At 33.4% G+C, this 21,043-nt stretch overlaps 1 protein-coding gene across 2 annotated transcripts; it reads left to right on the top strand.

Annotated features, from left to right (window-relative positions):
- The first annotated feature begins 329 nt into the window (after positions 1-329).
- On the top strand, positions 330-14,932 carry LOC137403586 (arylsulfatase B-like). Of its 2 annotated transcripts, XM_068089558.1 has the most exons (11): positions 330-394; positions 968-1,190; positions 1,778-1,906; positions 3,396-3,504; positions 4,414-4,597; positions 6,387-6,462; positions 7,295-7,456; positions 9,054-9,238; positions 12,312-12,478; positions 12,590-12,711; positions 14,129-14,932. In XM_068089558.1, the coding sequence occupies exons 1-11, from the start codon at positions 377-379 to the stop codon at positions 14,368-14,370; spliced, it is 1,617 nt and encodes a 538-aa protein (XP_067945659.1). In that variant the 5' UTR covers positions 330-376; the 3' UTR covers positions 14,371-14,932. The 2 variants fall into 2 exon arrangements, with proteins under 2 accessions (XP_067945659.1, XP_067945652.1); XM_068089551.1 differs by having other exon boundaries at positions 12,312-12,711.
- The last annotated feature ends 6,111 nt before the right edge of the window (positions 14,933-21,043 follow it).

Genomic DNA, 21,043 nt, shown 5'->3' with positions numbered 1-21,043 from the left:
TTTGAGCTTAGCGAGTTCCCTGATTGCAGAGAAGTGTGACCACAAGCGCAGTAAATTGAACTTCTCCCCGCTAAAACTATATTTTAAGTTCTCTAAGGTTGTTTGGCAATAGAGATTGGCATTTATTACCAATTATATGTGATAAATTACTTTGCCTTCTGAGCATCTGTCGTCCATCATCATCCATCAGCGACTTCCTTTTAGCAGACTCAGTTGATGTTCTGTTTAATATGCCATCAATCAGGTACCGATATGCTCCGCCCCTAAGCATGCCAGGGGTTTATGAAGAGAAGGAAATGAGTGTTCCATCATTCTGCCTGTTCAAGTCAGACTTCGTGGGTTAAACTTTCAACTTTCCATTTATCACTTTCTAAGAATGCATCGAGCAGTTCTTGTAAGTACTATGCAAGTGTGATAGGTACTTGATAGGTACTTGAAGTTTGTTGGACAGTTTAGGTTTGCTGGTCAACCGTCGAAAGTTTTTATGTAAATGTGAGCACTAAATACAGACAGATTAGGTAAATTACAAGATAACTGTACATTTTTCATGATTTTAATAATTTTACTTGACCTAATCGTGTGTAGCGTTGATTATCTACATCAGCATCTGGGCATCATCAGTCTTCATATCAAGCCTCAGGAGCATGGAATCAGACGCCTGCTGACATCCAGGAATCAAAAGCAATAACCTATTTAGGAAGGTTTTGAATCGGCATCTGAGTAGTCTGCCCATCGTTGGGCTAACTTTTTCTTTTTCCCCTAAATAATGGCGATTTATTATACAGTCATGTGAGTCAAAACCTTACTGATCGCCTGCCAACAAGGGCGGTGAGCACCTCGATTAGCCAATCTATTGTGCACAAGGAGCCTTCATCAATGATTTGTTATAGTGTATTTTTTTTGCAATTGTCTTACTTGATGAAAAAATTCGATTTAACTCATTTCAATTATGAATTATGTATTACAGTTTTTAGCAGCTGCCAGTGCCCTCTCCTTATCAACATCATGGGCAGAAACTAGGCCACATATTATTATGATGATGGCAGATGACTTGGGTTGGAATGATGTCGGCTTTAATGGAGGTAAAATCAAGACACCCAACATGGATGCTCTAGCGCGTAACGGCATTATTTTGAATAACTATTATACTGCGCCAAACTGTGGACCATCAAGAGCTCAGTTTCTCACAGGTAAACTATAAATATTTGCCTGCTAAACACCGAACCAGACTTGAACCTCCAGTTAGTATAGATTTTTATAATAATAAGCTGATGATGATAACAATGATGCCATAATTTCTAGAATGCTTGAGAGAACGAACCGAGGTGGTTAGATTAGAGAGAGAAGAGAAAGTGGTGCATGCTTCCAAAAATATACATATGTACTTAGGAACCATTTGCCTTAGCCCTAAAACCTTTTCACAGGTGATTAGTAGTTCCTGCTGACAATACTTTCATCTCTCGAATTAGGAAGTGTGGGTGATAGCATCAAGTTATTATAATACTTTCTATCATTTGAACGCTTGGCTCTCTTGACTGACCCTTCATAATGCTACGCCCAACGTTAACCTTGACTTCTTGTGAACGTAGCGCGGTCAGCCTTGACACCTTGAATCAGTTAACTAATTGTGTTCAAATACCAGTGAATAGGTCTGAGAATCAAGCCCTTTGAAGATTACTATTTGAGCTATTTCTGTTTTGAGAAGATAGCAGCGCAGCCGTGTGAGTGTTTTTACTACGGATGACAGTAGGCCTACTACTGTAGCTCTGTGTTGTAGGAAAATATCTTACACACTTGGGTCTTCAGCATAAGAACCTTCAGCCATGTAGACCTAGTGGCATACCCCTCTCTGTCCCTACCATTGCCGATGAACTTAGGCTTATGGGTTATGGAAATCACCTCATCGGTAAGTTATTGTAGCATAGACAATCATCCCTTGTCTTCTTACACTATATCGCTAGACGGGCGCATATAATTCATTTTGCTTCTACATGGCCCACATTTATGAAAACAATCATGACAGAGCGATTCTCGTGAATAACGGATGGAGAGTCCATAAATAGAGTCGCTGGTGTTGCAATGAATTAACTTAGGGGTAAGCCACCATGTGATGTCTGTAGGATCACCCTTTAAGGCAAAAAGCTTAAAAAAGGACATTACGAAATCAATCAGGGAATAAGCATCAGCCTTGCTAAGCCAAATTATGATAAAAAAGGCAGAAAAGTGTTTTAAACTGAACACCCATGCCTACCAATTCCTATAACCATGCTTCAAATATAAACAATAATCTGTCCTACGTGGTTTTTTGATATATTTAATTTGTACGCAATTTTTGTTTTCATCTGTTTTACAGTATTTTAGAACAATTCAATCATTATTATAAATGTAGGTACTTTCTCTTTATGAGCTATAGATTTAATTTCATGGCATACCTGATGGCAACTAATAGCAAAGTTGCCCCCATAAGCATGAAGTGCTGCCATTGTTTTACTAAACATGTTTTAGCCTTCGCGCTCTTGGCTTAGCCTACAAATTCAAGCAAATTTGTTTAGTCTCTTTGACAGTTAGGTCACACAGATAGATAATTGGGAATTTCTAAACTCATATAGAGGTCTTTGGATGACATGCTCTGCACCGATTAACTTATAAAGGGCTAATAATATTGTTAACAGAGGCAAACATGTTCTGCAGTACTCTGAAGATTTGAAAAGAATGATATTTTACTGAAATATTGTCACAAAAGAGTTTTTTATGTTTCTTTTTTAATTTTTGCTACAATCTTAATTTTTAATTGCGGAGCTGATGTTTTAAGAAATTTTAAACATAATATGTTGTTTTAAGGGGAGAGCACAATATTTGATACAGTTTTACAACGCATTCTGACAATTTTTTAAATTAGGTGATCGTAACGTGAGACTTTCCTGAAAGTAAATAGTTTTTTTGCAAAAAGCTGCAATTTAACTGCAATGGGTATATTTACAAATAAGGGTTCTGCCAGAGTAATGCAAGCAAATAAACTTCAAATAGTTAAAAACCGAAAAAAAGTATTTTGAGGTTGTTTAAAATCTTAAGGCACAAATAATATGTTTATGCTTTACTTTTATAATATTCAAAGGAATAAACAAGACTGTATCATTAAAGGACAACACATAATATTACTTACACACATATAACATGATAAGACAAAACTGATTTAATCTATTTAGTAATATCACAGTCGTATAATAGTTAGCGTCTAAATAAGTAATATACATCTTTTTAAGTTAACTCCTAGCCCGCAGAACTTTTTAAAAATTCTTTTCATATTTGAAATTATTGCTTTGGCACTGGCTTTGGAGCACAGGCTAACTAGTTTTATTCTAGATTTAATTATTATCTTGTAACTTCCTTTACAGGTAAATGGCATGGTGGGTTTCATACTTCAGAATACCTGCCTACGAACCGAGGGTTTCACTCTTTCAGAGGCATGCTCAACGGTGTAGGCGATCATTTCCGGCATACAAAGTAAGTTAATAAAGGAGTCTAACTGCAACTGTGACATAGACCGTGACATAGACCGAGACATAGACCGAGACATAGACCGAGACATAGACCGTGACATAGACCGAGACATAGACCGTGACATAGACTGAGACATAGACTGTGACATAGACCGAGACATAGACCGTGACATAGACCGTGACATAGACCGTGACATAGACCGTGACATAGACCGAGACATAGACCGAGACATAGACCGAGACATAGACCGTGACATAGACTGTGACATAGACCGAGCAAACACATAGCTCTAGCATTATTTCCTTAGCAGCTAGCACCAAATAAAACGAGTCAAGCCAGTTGTTATTCTAAAGCCTATCCATGGTTCCATCTTAATATACATTTTACATATTTTTAAAACCTTAATGGCTTTTTTGGTATTTTCAACCATTTGAAAAAATATTATGCTCTTGGAAACAAATGATACTATCTTTGCATAATGCAGTTACTGTTTTGTCATGGTAACAAAATGAATGCTTCAAAATGAATGCTTCGTCCTGTTAACAAAGTGGCTGCATCATTATAATAACAAAATGATTACATAAAGTGGCCAGCCAACAAACATGCTACTACAACTGATGCATATCTTTTCTGGAGCCACAGAGTTACAACTTGTCATCACACACCCGCAGTCATGTGTCACAATCGTAACTGTCATTGTATAGAGCCACGGAGTTACAACTTGTCATCACACACCCGCAGTCATGTGTCACAATCGTAACTGTCATTGTATAGAGCCACGGAGTTACAACTTGTCATCACACACCCGCAGTCATGTGTCACAATAGTAACTGTTATTGTATGGAGCCATGAAGTTACAACTTGTCATCACACACCCGCAGTCATGTGTCACAATAGTAACTGTCTTTATAGGAAATTTCAAGGTGTGGAGTACCTTGACTTCTACAATGATACGATTCCCTATACAGGAGCTTATGGTGTCTACTCAACAGACTACTTCAAGCGAAGAGCTCTAGAGGTCATTGATGAGCATGACAGGTCTGGTCAGCCCATGTTTATGTTTCTTTCCTTCCAAGCTCCTCACACCCCAAATCAGGTAACCAGATGATGACATAACTTTAGTTGTTGTAATATAGAATAATTGATATTATCGGTTTAGTCTGTGAAGGCCACATAACATGTTTGTAATACATAAGGCGAATGTTATTATTGAATAATAATGTATATAGTAGGAACAACTACGAGCAGAAATTGTCAGCAAAATGATATGACAAGTTAAGAATACATATAAAATAGCAAAAATGGAACATATAAGTAATGTATCCAAAATTAATATGTATGAATAATATATAATTAAAACATGGTAGTTAATATATACAGTATGTCATATGCGCAATATAATAAGGATGCACATATAATAATATCTGCATATAATAATGATTTATATAAAATTGTTTCTTCATCCTGGTTAACCCAGGTGAGTGGTAATGTCTACATTGAGATATCGTCTCAAGATCTTAGCCGTTCCCAATAGCGCATTACTGTGCAACTGACTTGTGTTGATTACTGCCGGTAGTTATGCCAGCCGTATTTAATGTGCAGCTGTTATTACATTCTAGGCTCCGACGACCGCCATAATAACAGTTGTTCTTACATGCCGGCACTCTTCAATCTCCGAGTGGGAGATCTTTTTTCACTTTTTCCATTTCTTTGGTAGCTGTGTTACATTCATTGGGTGCTGCTATTTCTGTATATATAGAATATATAATGGGTTCACTGCTGAGAACTTATCTCCAATTTTTCATTTAGAGTAAAATATTAATAATGTCTAGCATATTATCTGCTAATCTCAGAGTTTGTGCAATCATATACCGCACCTTACAATATTGTTGTAAAATATGTTCTATGGTTGTATCCTGCTAAGGTGGTGGATCAACTGTTTCTTCTGACTAAGCTTCCAAATCGTAAATAGTTATTAATAAATTGTTTTCATAAAGAGCCTTATTTACTTTTAACAACAGTAATAATAATAACAATAAACTTCTTAAGTGAAAATTTGAGGAGATGTTATCAGACTTATTAGATGGCTATTCAAAGCAAGCTGGAGCAAAAAATTTCTTTGGTAAATAAAGATATTCAACTTGGCTGACTGCTTCACTGAGTTGGACTGCAATGGAGAATACAGCCCTATATCCGAAGGAGCAATAGTTGCTCACATAGATGCTTATTCTGACCAGGTCAAATAAGGCAGCGCTCTAAGAGGAAGCCAAGCAATTCTTTTCTGAGTTGGCAATCGCACTCGTCTATGCAATGGTACAAAGCGTACTGCTTGACTAACACAAATATGAGTGCATGGAATTTAAGAATTATGGTTTCTGCACCATTTGGAATATTATAACATAGCTAATTGTCAGAGCTAGCTAGAGACAACTACTAGCAGTCATTTAACCACATCTGTTTTGGAATTCTCCGAAAGATTAACTGAAGTATAGTGAGAGGAAGTCTACCTGTCACATTTACTAGACCACTCATTCCAATCAACTTATTAGCAACCGATATACTCTAGACTCTAGACAAAAATACAAATTTGAGGCGGACATGATCTTACCGCTATTTTAAGGTCACACCTGACACATCACCTATCAGAGAGGTCTTATTTTTATATCTACTGATTGCCTAGGATAAGTCTGTTAATTATTTTGACACGAGTCCGAGTCCGTAGGATTAATTGACATGTGTCAACAAGTTACTGTGACAGTTCCTGATGACTACTGAGTCATATATGTTAAGTAATGCATCTTTTATGTAACAGAGTAGCGCACCTTCATTTTCTTTTACTTTTTTACCTTTTTTCTGTAGATTTTAATGAATTTATGTTTTTACAGGCTCCTCAGGAGTTGCTCGATGAATATCCAGACATTCATGATGAAAGCAGAAAAAAATATGCTGCCATGGTTACTGGTGAGTCTGAGCTGGTTGCCTACGACCTTTGATAAATTTATAAATAGAAAGAGTCATGACCTTGGCCATTAAGAACATATTGGTGTATTACGATATAATATATTGTATTATACCATACTATACTATGCTGTATTATAATTTGTTCCATTATATTACCTTACATTGTCTAGACAACATTTTTCCTTGTTTTACCATAAAACTAGATACTAATAAAACTTCCTCCCTCTTTAAGTAAGTTTGCAGATTAAATCTTTGAAAGATTTCAAACTTATATCTAATGGTCAACAGCTAGTTTCTGATGTTGCATTTCTACGTAATATAGCCTAACCAATAAAAACAGTTGATGCGCCTTAATTTGTGGATGGTATAAAAGCGAAACGCCTCTACTATGTCAAAGCAAAAAACATCAGTATTGGCTATCTAGTTTATGGTACTTCTATAATTTATTGTCTACAAACCTTAAATGTACTACAGTAAATTGTGGTCAATAAACTGTCTTTATTTTTTTTAACTGAGCTTAAAAAATGGTAGACTGATTGGTTCATATTGCTAAAGCTATTTTTACACAGATAACTTGACAGGATGCACAGTCTAACTTGACAGGATGCACAGTCTAACTTGACAGGATGCACAGCCAAACAAATACTTTATTAGTTTGATGAAATTAAATCTAATAATAATCTAATTGGTAATCTTTAAAAGTTACTTCATTTTAGTAAGCAAACATATTTTACTTACAGTATGAACAAAAATGCCCAAAAACGTGAGAAAGCAATAATCCTAAATATTTGTCTCATAAAAATCACTAGACAGACTTCATTATTCTTGTCAGGAATGGATCAAGCCATAGGAGTTATTGTGGCTGACCTCATGCGCAGAAACATGTATAATAACACTGTTATCGTTCTCTCTACGGACAACGGAGGGCAAAGTTTAAGTGGTGGAGCCAGCAACTACCCACTCAGGGGTAACAAGGGAACCTACTATGAAGCTGGTAAGAAGAAGATACATTTATCTCTAGTTCTGCTCAGCATGCCACAAGCTCTCACTATTCTCAAAGATTTTAAATAATGAATAACTTGGCTCCAAAGAGTAAAGTACTAGAGATGGCAAAAAGGCTTTCCGATTTCTAGAAAAATATTTGATAAATTATAGCTTATCTGTGTAAGAGTTTTAAGCATTCTAAATTAGTTTTAAAAATAGATGTACTCATTCAAGAATGAAGCAATATATCAAACGTAACAACGGTTGGTGTAGGAGAGGTCTACAGCATTTGTATCAGATGAGTGAGCTTATTCATCCAACACCCAACTTGACTTTGTGTGCCAAAGGCTAAATATAACCGCACAAAGCTATTTTTGACAATGAATGGTTGCCAGTTATACAAGTTTTCTTTTCAAGTCATCTGATCAGAATGTCAAAAATTTAGGACATCAATTATTGATTTCTGAAGTAGGTCGGCATATGATAAGAAGCGGAATAGCCAACATATGCCTCGCCAGTGAACATGTTCATCTCTATGAATGAACAGTTGAGTATTGCTCTATCTATGGTCTACATCTGATATCAATTCAAACTCTCAGAACAAGCGAAAGTGCGATTATGACTTGTAGAATTGCACTTTGGCAGAGAGGTTGACAGAAAAGAGACACGTAATGCTGCTACTTGAGCGCAATAGCCGATATCAGTAATGAGCGGGACAGACAGCCGCAAAACTAATGACATCATTTGACAAATTTTTTTTCTGAGCGTTTTAACCGCGGTCAAGCTTTGTCAATTTTAATCTTGAAACACCCTGGCCGTCAGGTCACCTCAAGCATTGAAAACAATCGCAGATGATAGAAAAATATTGATACTTTCTAATAAAATCTACTAGGATTTAATAATGTAAGTCCATCTCTGATACTCACTAGTTATACTTGTTGTTAATTAACACTGCAAAGGAGATGCTTATATAACAGGCAGCAGTATCTTACAGCCTGTCTCTACCTAGTCAACATTAGTTGTCTGAATAAATTATATTTTTTATGGAAATTACTAGCAAAACATGATCAACAATAGATTTATGATTGTATACTTGTTACTAACTCAGTAAGAATAGTCTCGGCTATTTCTAGCCAACACAGCATTTGGTTTAAATACAGGCCTAAGGCTAGTTTAGAGTAGTTCAAAATTCCAAATCGTTTGTTTTTATTTAATAAAGCACTGACTTGCATAGTATGTAGTTTGAGGTCAACAACACTATATCAGTTTCGTATAGTGTGAAAGGTAATTAAGTTGATTATCTGATGGAGCTCAGGCAAAGTTTGCTGACACGCTGTTTAACGCACACATGAATTATATTCTAGCCTACGAGGCTGATATACTTTTAGTCCTCATAAAATTCAGAAGATGTCTCACTTGCCAAAAAGGAACTATTGTTTCTAAATTCTGTTCATTCCTTATATTTTAAGATCAATATTTAGTAAATTTTTAAAATAATACTACTTACATGTGATATTAACAGCCAACATTACAGCAGTCTTTACATTTACACATGAAAATCAACCAGAACTTCAACAGTGTATTTTATTTAAGTGTTTACTTTGCAGGTATAAAGGGGGTGGCTGTGGTTTCGAGCCCGCTAGCCAGCTTTGTAGGCAGATCTGAAGCTCTTGTGCATATCACAGACTGGGTGCCAACGTTTATACACCTTGCTGGAGGGAGACCAATAGGACACGATGGAATTAATCAGTGGGAGACGCTGTCAACTGGCAACACAACTGGTGGCAGAACGGTAAGTTGATAGGGTTCACATTTTCAACCAGTTTCACTGATTCAGTGTCAGCTTCCACAAGGGCTTTTGAAGTGTTACCATTAAAAATAAGAAAGTGGAGTCAAGAGAAACAACACAATGTGCTGTCCTGTTGTGATAAAGATACATGCCATATGTAACTTGCGTAGTAGATCAACCTGTTGTTCGCAGGCTCATAGGTTTGTCTCCAAAAAGCCTCCACTATTTGCCTTGTGCTAACGTATTAGGAGTTAAACATAGGTCTGTGTAAAAGTTGTAACCTAGTATGCAAAAAGCCTGCCTTCCCTTTTACTCCCACGCTGAGTAGAAATGTGTAAATTGTATCAGCTACTGTCGTGTAACTGATCATGGGCTCTTTGCGTGTGAAGAGAGTTAAAAGGAAAGCGCTTGAAAATGAGCTACAGTCAATATTACCATTGGTACAAGGCATGATTAAGGCGCTACCAGCTAGCAGACTGTTGGCAGAACTACTAATTAGGAAACTGATAGAAATTATTATTACTATTTTAAGTGAATGACATTTATGAAATAGATCTACTTGTATAGTATAGGTTAATGACTGCAGGTTAGTTTTTTTATCATAATAGTGTGGCATCAATATTTTTACGATGTTTTCAGGCTGCGGAAAATTCAATTTTTGGATTATGACTACAAATAAACATGGCCTTTGGCCATTGGCAACACTTTTTTATAAGCTAAAAACCAATGATGTAGCCCAATTTTTATTTATATCAGGCGTGAGCCAGATGGCGGTTCACTCTAGACAAATCTTTTTCTCATGGAGCCAACGCTTATCTTTATCCTCCAAGTGGGTCGTGTAACAATGATGTTAGTGTCTACTGATAGGAACTGAGCTTATACCATACACACATTTACTAAGTTGCATAAGACCTCATTTGACAAATGGCCATTCAATTTTTAGAATATTCCATCAAATTGGTCTTGACCGCAAGAACTCACTTAATCTAAAAAAATCTGTCGCATTTTCATTCCAAGGACAGTTAAGCATGGCTGGCTCAAATAGACATTAGCTCTAATATATCACATCAATTTCTCGGGTTTTACGATCTAGCTAATCATTTTAATATTCAAAATCTTTTTGAAGTTATTGGTAACACGAGTCGGTGATGTGGTCTGTAGCCAGACTTTCGGTTAATTGAATAAACAGACTTGAGGAAACCCTGTCAGCTGGTATTTGTTTGAAATATTATCTATGATGAATGTCCGTAGTTCCTCATGTTGACAGTTATTGTTGCGGTGAATAACTTTGAACAGGGCCCGGGGATAAAATGTCTCCATGCAATGAAACCAACTTATACACCAGACTTATTAAACTAAAACATTTGGATGTAGCACTGTGTTAGTCTTAAAACATCAAGAAGTCAAGTTGAAAAATTAATATTAATAAAAATACTCGGCGAATTTGTTACACGATTTTTGTCGTAAAATTCATTTGTTCGCTATATTTTTTTTACATAAACCTTTAAAACTAGCTGAATATTTATCCTGTTTATTATTTACACTAACAAATAAGCTATTCAAATATGTCATTTATCTACACAATGCTTCATGGTTGCACAAAATGACACGCTTGAAAAGAAGTGTAATACGTATGAATAAAATAACATTCCCATCTCTGGTATGCATTAATTGTTGCATTTATATCTATTGAGAACTTTGCATTATAGCTCTCAATATATGGCCATAAAATAGTATTTTTGTTACCGTGGTTATTTGTTTTGAATAAGATAAGTATAAGACAAAATACTTAAAACAGTTTGATAAAAACAGCTCTTCACGTGAGCTACCTACATTGTACTTGTAATATAGGAGTTGTAGGAGCTAACAACTCCCCAAATTGTACCTATTGCAGAATTAGCCATCCTTTTACTTTCACATGCATTGTCATGGGAGTTTGAAGAGTAAACAACTCCCATGACAATGCCATTTTAGTAAAAACCATTTTAGTAAAAATCAGTTGTTATTTTTGGATATCTTTGCACTAATCGTCGGCCCTCGGCGTAATGTCGATCTGAGTCAGTCTCGAAAGCCTGTCGAAAGTCTGACTCTAGATCTGAGGTATTTTGTTACGCCTCATCTAGACGTCAAATTGAACAAGATTTACAATTTAATCATTAAATTGGCCTAGCAGTGTTTTGTTAACGACAAAAAATGAATGCACTTATTAAATAATGTTGTTAGTAATTTTTATTATTTTTTTATAAATGAGAAAAACTTCATTAAAAATCTATTTTCATAAAAACTTAAGGATTTCAAATCGCTTAACAATTACCTCAAATCTGAGCGTATTACATTCTGCCTAGATTTGAGGTCTTCCTGTGCAAGATGGACAGTTTTATTTAGATTACGCAGTTGTTTGAGTTATCTCCTCAAACATATGAGTTACCTATTAGTAATATAAGATATATAGGAGCTAACAAATCTCCAAGTTGTACCTATTGCAGGAGTAACCATCCTTTCACATTCATATGCAACATTTATATTGTCATAGGAGTTATCTGCTCTTCAACCAGTTGGTAAAATCTGTTTTTATTTAGGTTACACAGCTATAAGAGTTATCTCCTCAAAGATCTTGCCAATCTATAATATAGAACAGCATTATTTAAAAAGAGCTTTTTTTTCCAACATGCATAATTTTACCATCTTCATTTTTTGCTTCATGGTCTAACTGGCTTTGAACAGTTTTGAACAGTTTTGAACGGTGATAATAGAACTCATATCTATCTAACTCTGTACACTTATATGATATACCAAAAAATAATAATAATGTTGTTAATAATAAAAGTAATAATATTATTACATGTACTTGTATAGTGGAAACAGTGAATTCAGCAGATATACCATGAGAACTACTTTTGGCAAGTTTTAGTGGCTCTAAATTACTGTGCTGTTGTTGTGAGAGTTATCTACTCACAACAGCCATACTGCTGATATAAAAGAAAAGGCCTCCCACAACAACAGTGCCCAAGGTGTTCTAGTCATCTTCACTAATAATTTATGCTGTGATTTTCACACAACATATACACCATTGCAGGAGATAATCTACAACATTGACCCATTGACAGTGGCAAGCCGGTCATCAAGAAGGGCAGCAAGAAGGGAAATGAGAGCGATGCGAAAGTCTCACAGATCTCAAGCTAGAGCGAGACAAAACAACTCTCCAACTTTCAACCGACAGCTGTTCGAGGACTCCGTCGATAGGTTTGCTACATTTTCTCCACCTCCATTTACCTCATCGCTTCCCCCATTAACCACTTCCTTCGCGCCCCCAGGAAGACTGCATTTTCAACGATCAACAACATTTTCACCCAGGGAAGAGACAGAATTTAACACAGACCAGTTGGCAGTCATCCGTTCGGGTGATTGGAAGCTAATGACTGGACCGATAGGATTCAACGGCATCGTTCCAAATCCAGACACTGACCTTGTAGCATGTAAGTAGACTCATTACTTTCTTAAGCCTGGTGATTGGTCATCTATATATACATATAGATAACTAACAAGACCTAGCCAGAGTGTTGATTGAGTTCTTATCAACCAATTTGGTCGACAAGACTGATTTGACTGTTACTAGCACAGTCTCCCTCTTATTGGTAACCTTGCTAATTTAAGCTTATATCACTGATCACACTGTTTTTTTATCATCATCTCATCTTTTAATTCCATTTTACATTTTGAGATCACCTAACCATATTTCAACCATGCACTTGTATATATTTTTAGATCACCTAACCATATTTCAACCATGCACTTGTATATATTTTTTATACTCATATCAGCCCCAACTTTCATCGCTAGCATTTGTTTCAAGACTTTACATCAATCTCTATCTTTTTTAATTGTGTGTTATTATTTACTTGTCACACAATTAAGCAGTTATTCTTCTACCTTTATATTGTATAAAAACTAACACACTCACGGATGGTGCGTCTGTCAGTAGTGTAGTAGTGATCGTCTTTCTTTGATGTACCGTTGATTCACTTTGGCTGCCATTACTGCAAAGCCTTCACCAATACAGCGATTTTCAGTAAGAAAATTTTAACTAATTTTCTAAGCGCTCCATAAATGCTTCTTTGAGAACAAATAGCGAACATATTTTAAATGATTGCGAGTAAACAAAGCTAACTAAATATAGAGTTATCTTCTCTTTTGATCAATACAAACAAAAGAGTGGTCAACTCTTTGTATAACAAAGTTCGCTTCTATAGTAATGAAAACTTGTTAGAAACTTGGAAACTATAGTAAAAAACTTGTTTGAATTAATATTCTAAAGAATATTTAGTCTGAAAATTTGGTGAACGGATCAGGAATTCATTAATGACAAATTAAGATGTGGACTAACAATATTTGATAGCCAAACTTTTTGTCTTCCTTTCCATGGAATAGCTTGTCATGACTTGATCAAGCGAACTGCGGTATCAATGTCTCTCTGTCTACAGAGAATTGTGAGGCTGTGGAAAATGGAAGTTAGCGATTGCTAAGCTGAAGCTTAGCAATCGCTAACTTCCATTTTCCTTTTTTGCATCACTCATTTTATAACTTTACATTACTTAGGCTTACTCACCAATTTGCTCTCAGACCTTTTTGGTGGTCACCAGTACATATAGGAGTTGTTTGCTCTCTATTCTACCTTTTTAAGCCCCAAATGTACCGCTATTGTAAAGTTTTTCTAACCCTGCAAAACATTAAATTTCTTTACTAAACCTAATTCTTGCTTATTATCATTTAAAAGAGCTTACAGTAATTAAATATTTATATTCGGATCTCACCACCTTTTATATATGAAAATAGTTTGCATCTATTCAAATGATGAAATTAAAATAATCTTATACTATTCAAATATGCTTTTAGACATGACTGCAAGAAGCTTTAAAAACTCAAATTCAGCAGTCCGTCTCTTCAACATCAGGAATGACCCAACAGAGGCAAACAACCTGAGGGCAGAAAGGCCAGACATAGTCAGAGAGCTAATAGAAAAATTAGCTAGGCATGAGAGAACTGCCCTTCCAGCCTTTTATCCATCGACTAGCGATGAGTGCCGTCCTCAGCCTTATGGCAACATAAGAGTTTGGGGTCCTTACAGTAGAATATAGCTTCCTTTTCAAAATACTTTTAATCTTTATCTCAGTGGGGTCATAGGTATGGGTTTTTTAGGTTTTAAAAAAAACAATACAAGTTTTTTTACAGAATTATCCTCTAACAAATATTTGCCATTTTTCAATATTATTGGTCTCAGTGCTGCTGTGTAGACACTATTTTGTATGTGCGCTATCTGGCAATGATTAAATGATTATATTTTAGAATTGTCTTCTTTCATCTCAAAATTTTCATTATTTTTATCTGGGAGTTGTCTTTTCTTTCATCTTGGATTAGTCTTTTCCTAAAGATGAGAAAACAAATCAACATCCGCGTTGTGAAGACTGACTGTGTTTTGAGCTTGTTTTTAATGATTTTTATTTGAGTGAAGACAATATTTTAGCTCGACTCTGCTCCCTCCTATATCTTTAACAAAACAAACATTTTTTTAAAAATACACTTTTGTTTTTGTTGTGCTTGTTACCATTGAACAAATTTTAGTTGTTTTAAATAATTAAACTGTTGCATTTTTTTTGTTTTGTTATATTTAAATTAGAAATATACAGCCTTATTTTGCTATTTACTGTGCCTCTCAGTTCATTCTTATTAAAATCTGCAAATTAATACTATACTTTAAACTAGAAATCAAAATCCAAATAAAGAAAACAATCTTATACAAAACAGCTATACTATTATATAGAATTATATACTACTGTATAGAATTATGTACTAGTATTTATGAAGACTTACTATATATCTGTAAATATGAGGCTAACTTTTCGATAGTAAACTAGTTGCAGATTAGCTTTTGAAAGAAGGGAGATTATTCACAGCCTTCAAGCTCGTAAACATCATTCAATATTGTCTGTTTTTAGTTTGTACAAAATATCATTATTATCATTATTATCATTATTATCATTATTATCATTATTATCATTATTATCATTATTATCATTATTATCATTATTATCATTATTATCATTATTATCATTATTATCATTATTATCATTATTATCATTATTATCATTATTATTATTATTATCATTATTATCATTATTATCATTATTATCATTATTATCATCATTATTATCATTTTTATCATTATTATCATTTTTATCATTATTATCATTTTTATCATTATTATCATTTTTATCATTATTATCATTTTTATCATTATTATCATTATTATTCATTATTATCATTATTATCATTATTATCATTATTATCATTATTATCATTATTATCATTATTATCATTATTATCATTATTATTATTATTATCATTATTATCATTATTATCATTATTATCATCATTATTATCATTTTTATCATTATTATCATTTTTATCATTATTATCATTTTTATCATTATTATCATTTTTATCATTATTATCATTTTTATCATTATTATCATTATTATTCATTATTATCATTATTATCATTATTATCATTATTATCATTATTATCATTATTATCATTATTATCATTATTATCATTATTATCATTATCATTATTATCATTATTATCATTATTATCATTATTATCATTATTATCATTATTATCATTATTATCATTATTATCATTATTATCATTATTATCATTATTATCATCATTATTATCATTTTTATCATTATTATCATTTTTATCATTATTATCATTTTTATCATTATTATCATTTTTATCATTATTATCATTTTTATTATTATTATCATTATTATTCATTATTATCATTATTATCATTATTATCATTATTATCATTATTATCATTATTATCATTATTATCATTATTATCATTATTATCATTATTATCATTATTATCATTATTATTATTATTATTATCATTATTATCATTATTATCATTATTATCATTATTATCATCATTATTATCATTTTTATCATTATTATCATTTTTATCATTATTATCATTTTTATCATTATTATCATTTTATCATTATTATCATTTTTATCATTATTATCATTATTATTCATTATTATCATTATTATCATTATTATCATTATTATCATTTTTATCATTTTTATCATTATTATCATTATTATCATTATTATCATTATTATCATTATTATCATTATTATCATTGTTATCATTTTTATCATTATTATCATTTTTATCATTATTATCATTATTATTCATTATTATTCATTATTATCATTATTATCATTATTATCATTTTTATCATTATTATCATTATTATCATTATTATCATTATTATCATTATTATCATTATTATCATTATCATCATTTTTATTATCATTATCATTATTATCATTATTATCATTGTTATCATTGTTATCATTTTTCTTCTCATTCACTTTAAACAGCTCGTCTTTCCGCACTGCCTCTTCCAATTCTTATTTTACCTAAAAATATTTTCTATTGCAACCAAACTACCATTAGCAACTGAAACACCAACCAATAAAATAATCTGAAGTCATTAGTGAAAACTAATCACCGCCTTTACTGGTTTTCACAAAGAAAAGCTAAACAGCTGAATTATTAGACTTGAGCCGTTGCTGTTTAATTTTTGCCAACAAAGACTTAAAGCTCTCACAACAGTTACAGTTCAATTTTCACTACAATAAAAGCCCTGTCTGTTCATTTGTTTGTCCAGGTAAAGGTTGTAATAAACTTTTAACATTTGGCGTAGCAGCTCTAACAACTGAGCTAATTGCTCACCTAGCAGTATATCAGAATAGCTGTGCATATATGTACATGTACCTACTTTCTCTACCTTCTCTGCACGCCTGTAGATCTCTCACAGCACACTGGACTGCTAGGATACTAGCGTATGTAAAAATACAACTGTGAAAGTTAGTAGATGTTACATTAACATGAAAGCTCAAGGAGAAAAGAAGTGAAATAACCTTCTTTGGCAGCCAAAAAGTAATGTTAGCTTATGCTGCCATTGGCTATAAAAAAGGAACTGCATATATACTGGAAGTAGGGACTTTGCCTTATATAGCTAGTAGGCTAATAAGTAACACATGTATATCATCCTAATTGTGCTTCAAACCTTTTTTTGAAATACCGTACATGTAGTTCTTGTTTATCAACGATTTTGATTAAAGATTTGGAGTTGTCTTACTTTGCTGCCAAAACTAAACAACTCCTGCGTAACAATTAGGACCAGTTTATGATAACTAAATCCACATTATTGATAGTATAGTTTACATAGTATAATATCTAGTATACACGTACTTACTAATTTACTAGTAAACAAACTTTCTTTAACAATATTTTGCCGTTTTGATCTATAAAAGCGAACATAACATATTTTCCTGTTTGAACTTTATGGGCATTGGGATATTTAATCAATCATGGAGTTTGACAACTTGTGCAAGTTCAAGTACTGTACATGATTTAGAAAAGAATATTTGAAAATGACGCTACTAATTGCAATGCAACTGGTAAAGCTTGATGAAATTTGTTGGCACCATCTGTATTATTTTAGCTAACGCAAAGTAAACCCATGTAAATGTAATTACACTAATAGTAATGGTTCTCGGGCTCATTAGCTTTCTGGAATGATCTAACTACGCCAAAGACTCTTCACAAAAATATCTTTAAATGTGTGATGATACGACCATGATGGTCGGAGGAATGAGTGCAATCAGTAGATAAAAGGTGTTTGAAGGATCAAATATGCGTTACCCATCATGAACTGTAGAGAGAAGTGTATGAAGATCCTATATTAAGATTTACAAAGTTGTTTGCATAGTTTACACATTCATGTAACAGCGCACAACTCCAAGACTTCAATCCATATTTCTTGCTTAACTTCACAATTGATTTCAACTCACTATACTTGTAACCTGCCAACAATAACTTTGAGTAACACCATATGTGTAACCATATGATTTCGTTTGGTTAGCCTTACCACAATATTTTACCAACCTTCTGGAAACTTTTCGGGAGGCTACACAGATTTTTACAAATCTTTACAGTTTGGTATATTTTAAGTTGACCTTATTTAATTCCGATTCTATTTGATTTGTGTTTTCTTTATTCAACTCTTACTGACATCACCCCATTCTAGCTCGACTTACTCTATTTGACTTAACCCGACTTAACCCTAGTTTATTTTGCTTGACTTAAACTTATTTAGTTCTTACTGATTTCACTTAATTCTAAGTATATTGTCTACTCTCTAACCAGTCTTGATACAATTTCATATGACTTAAATGGGCGTCATGTAGTTTCAATCAATTTTTTAAAACTTAAACCAATTTTATACTACTCCATGCTACTTGGTTTGACTCAAGGGTTCTTGACTCTAGTTTACTCGAAGCAACTCTGCTGATGTACTGCACATATAAATCATACGTCACAACTGATTCAGATTCTGCAAAATGTCTCGCATGGAGTTTTCTAAAAAAGTTTTAAAGAAATCACTATAAACAAAAGCTTAATTAACCAATCACAAACAATCAGACCACATGGTGTTCTATTTTACTAGAGCACACTCTAAATTCATTGAAGATGAGATGAATTGTTTGCACTTCTGAAAAAAATCATCATACTCGTGTTGTGATCAATGCACTCTAATCTTGCCTAGACCAATTCCTAAAAAAAGAGTTTTTAAACTACTTTGTTTGGTTTTATCAAAAAATAGTTCTACTTTGTATATAAAACTAGCATATTAGATTTTTTATAAATGGGAATTTAATTTCCTTCGTTTTTTTAAAAATGCTTTGCAGTAACTTACATTTTTTTAATTTCTTGTTGCCACTTATTTTGAAAACATTTATAAAGTGTTCTTTTAAAAATTACTTAAAAGCTAGTGATAGGTTTAAAATTTGCTTCCACTTTTTACGCTATAAGGTCTGGGAGTGGCCTTTTTCAATGTCCAAATGATTCACTTATTAATTACCTAAAACGGCAATTAGTGATTTATTTATTTTTCGGCAACTGCCAAAAGGATGTTTTGGCAACAATTTGAAGTTTACTATGGAAAAATTTCTGAATAATATATTAGAAACATGGTATGATCTAGCACTATTACAGGTTTGCTTGGAGCTGAGTGATACAGTAACAGCTCTTGCAACATTCAGGAAATGCCTAACATTTGCTTCTAGTTGTTATTAATCAATGATTAATCAAATATGAAAGGGTCCACTTTCGTAAACACAAGCACTTGCACTATCCTCGATCAACAAACAATTTTTTTTGCCAATTATTATTGCGAAACCAATATTGGTTTCAAGTTTTAACCTACACTATAATGCTGAGTTAGCTCAAATTCAACCTACCTTATTTTTTTCATTATTAAGAAAAGTGTGCACAACTCCCCCTATAAGCCACTTCATTATCTAAGAACTTGACTTTATTCAGCGAAAGAGGCAACCTCCCACAGATTCACGCATGTAGATTCAGAACTTACAGTGGTAACATTTTTTTATGTTGCCATTCATTAATAAATTGGAAGTTTTGCCAGCATTTACAAAAATTTTGTTAGATTATACGACCCACCATGTTTTATAGTAGAAAAGGACGTTACTGAAGAATCGAACCAAAAAACTGCTGATCCACTAAAATACCAGAGGTCTTGCAAAGCAAAATCTTACAGATTGCTACATCACTCTGGTGATAACAACCTACATATACATATTCACTCCTTCAAATGGAAAGATTTACTAAGTTCATTTGGACTCTGTTTAAAAAGGTTGACAAGATGATAACATGTTTACAATTGTGAAAGTCTGTAATCCGAGGACTGTAATCATATACAGCGTGATATAATCGTAGGCGCGTATATGTTTATAGCAGTCTATTGAAGGCATCAAATGAAGTTTGTTAAAAACACCTGACACTAGAGTTTTTGGACCTCTGGCTGCAACATCAACATTTTTACAATTTATAGAGTTAACTACCGTAATTCTTTACTGTTCTAACAAAACCACGCAGAAACATGCCGTACATAGACAACTCTTTTACGTTACACCAAATAATATTAAAGATAGTTGGTGAAATTTATTATAGTTGGCCAATTATTTCACAAAAACACCACACTCCAAGAGGAGGGGTGATGTTCGCTATCAAGTGTGTTTGTCTCATTGATATATCTGTATTAGAACTTTACAGTTTTTTTAAATAAAGCAACACTTTGGATGGTCATCACACACGTGGGGATAAGAAGATGAAGTAAAAAATGAATGCAATAATGGATAATAGTGGTTATTTGTCATGGCAGCATTCTTTGAATTATGACTATGATGACTATGGCAATGATATTAATAATAATAATAATAATAGGCACGGTACCTAGTGAAACAGAAAAGAAAATATTCTGAATATGGATAAAGACTACTAGAGGATAGTAGAACTATAAAATGGAACGAGCTATGGCACATTACTGGATGAGCAATCTCTCGAAGATCGACTATGATGTCTGATTAACTTACTGCAAGCAGAGACTGTGTGTGTTTTTAAGAACATTCTAGTACAAGCAATAGTTCTGTGATATTCGCCGGACATGTGTGCGTCTAATGGCAAGGGAACCTCAACGACTGGAGACACGCATGGTGGCCGAGAGCAGTTCAAGGTTGGATGTCGTTCCACATTCAGTCAGTCGCCTTTTTGGGAATTGAATGCAAACTTGTTGTTTGGAGGTCAGGCTATCTAGACCGCTGGGCAACAGATGCTCGCTACATGTTACAACAGCAAACTAGGAACT

This window comes from Watersipora subatra, chromosome 1 (genome assembly GCF_963576615.1).
Source record: "Watersipora subatra chromosome 1, tzWatSuba1.1, whole genome shotgun sequence".
NCBI lineage: Eukaryota > Metazoa > Bryozoa > Gymnolaemata > Cheilostomatida > Watersiporidae > Watersipora > Watersipora subatra.
This window is presented reverse-complemented; position numbering and strand designations above follow the sequence as displayed.

What these genes read in the sequence shown, in the direction of transcription:
- LOC137403586 (XM_068089551.1), top strand. An exon ending in AAGAGCTCAGTTTCTCACAG is followed by an intron (nt 1,191 to 1,777) that starts GTAAACTATAAA and finishes TCTGTGTTGTAG; the next exon opens with GAAAATATCTTACACACTTG. An exon ending in TTATGGAAATCACCTCATCG is followed by an intron (nt 1,907 to 3,395) that starts GTAAGTTATTGT and finishes CTTCCTTTACAG; the next exon opens with GTAAATGGCATGGTGGGTTT.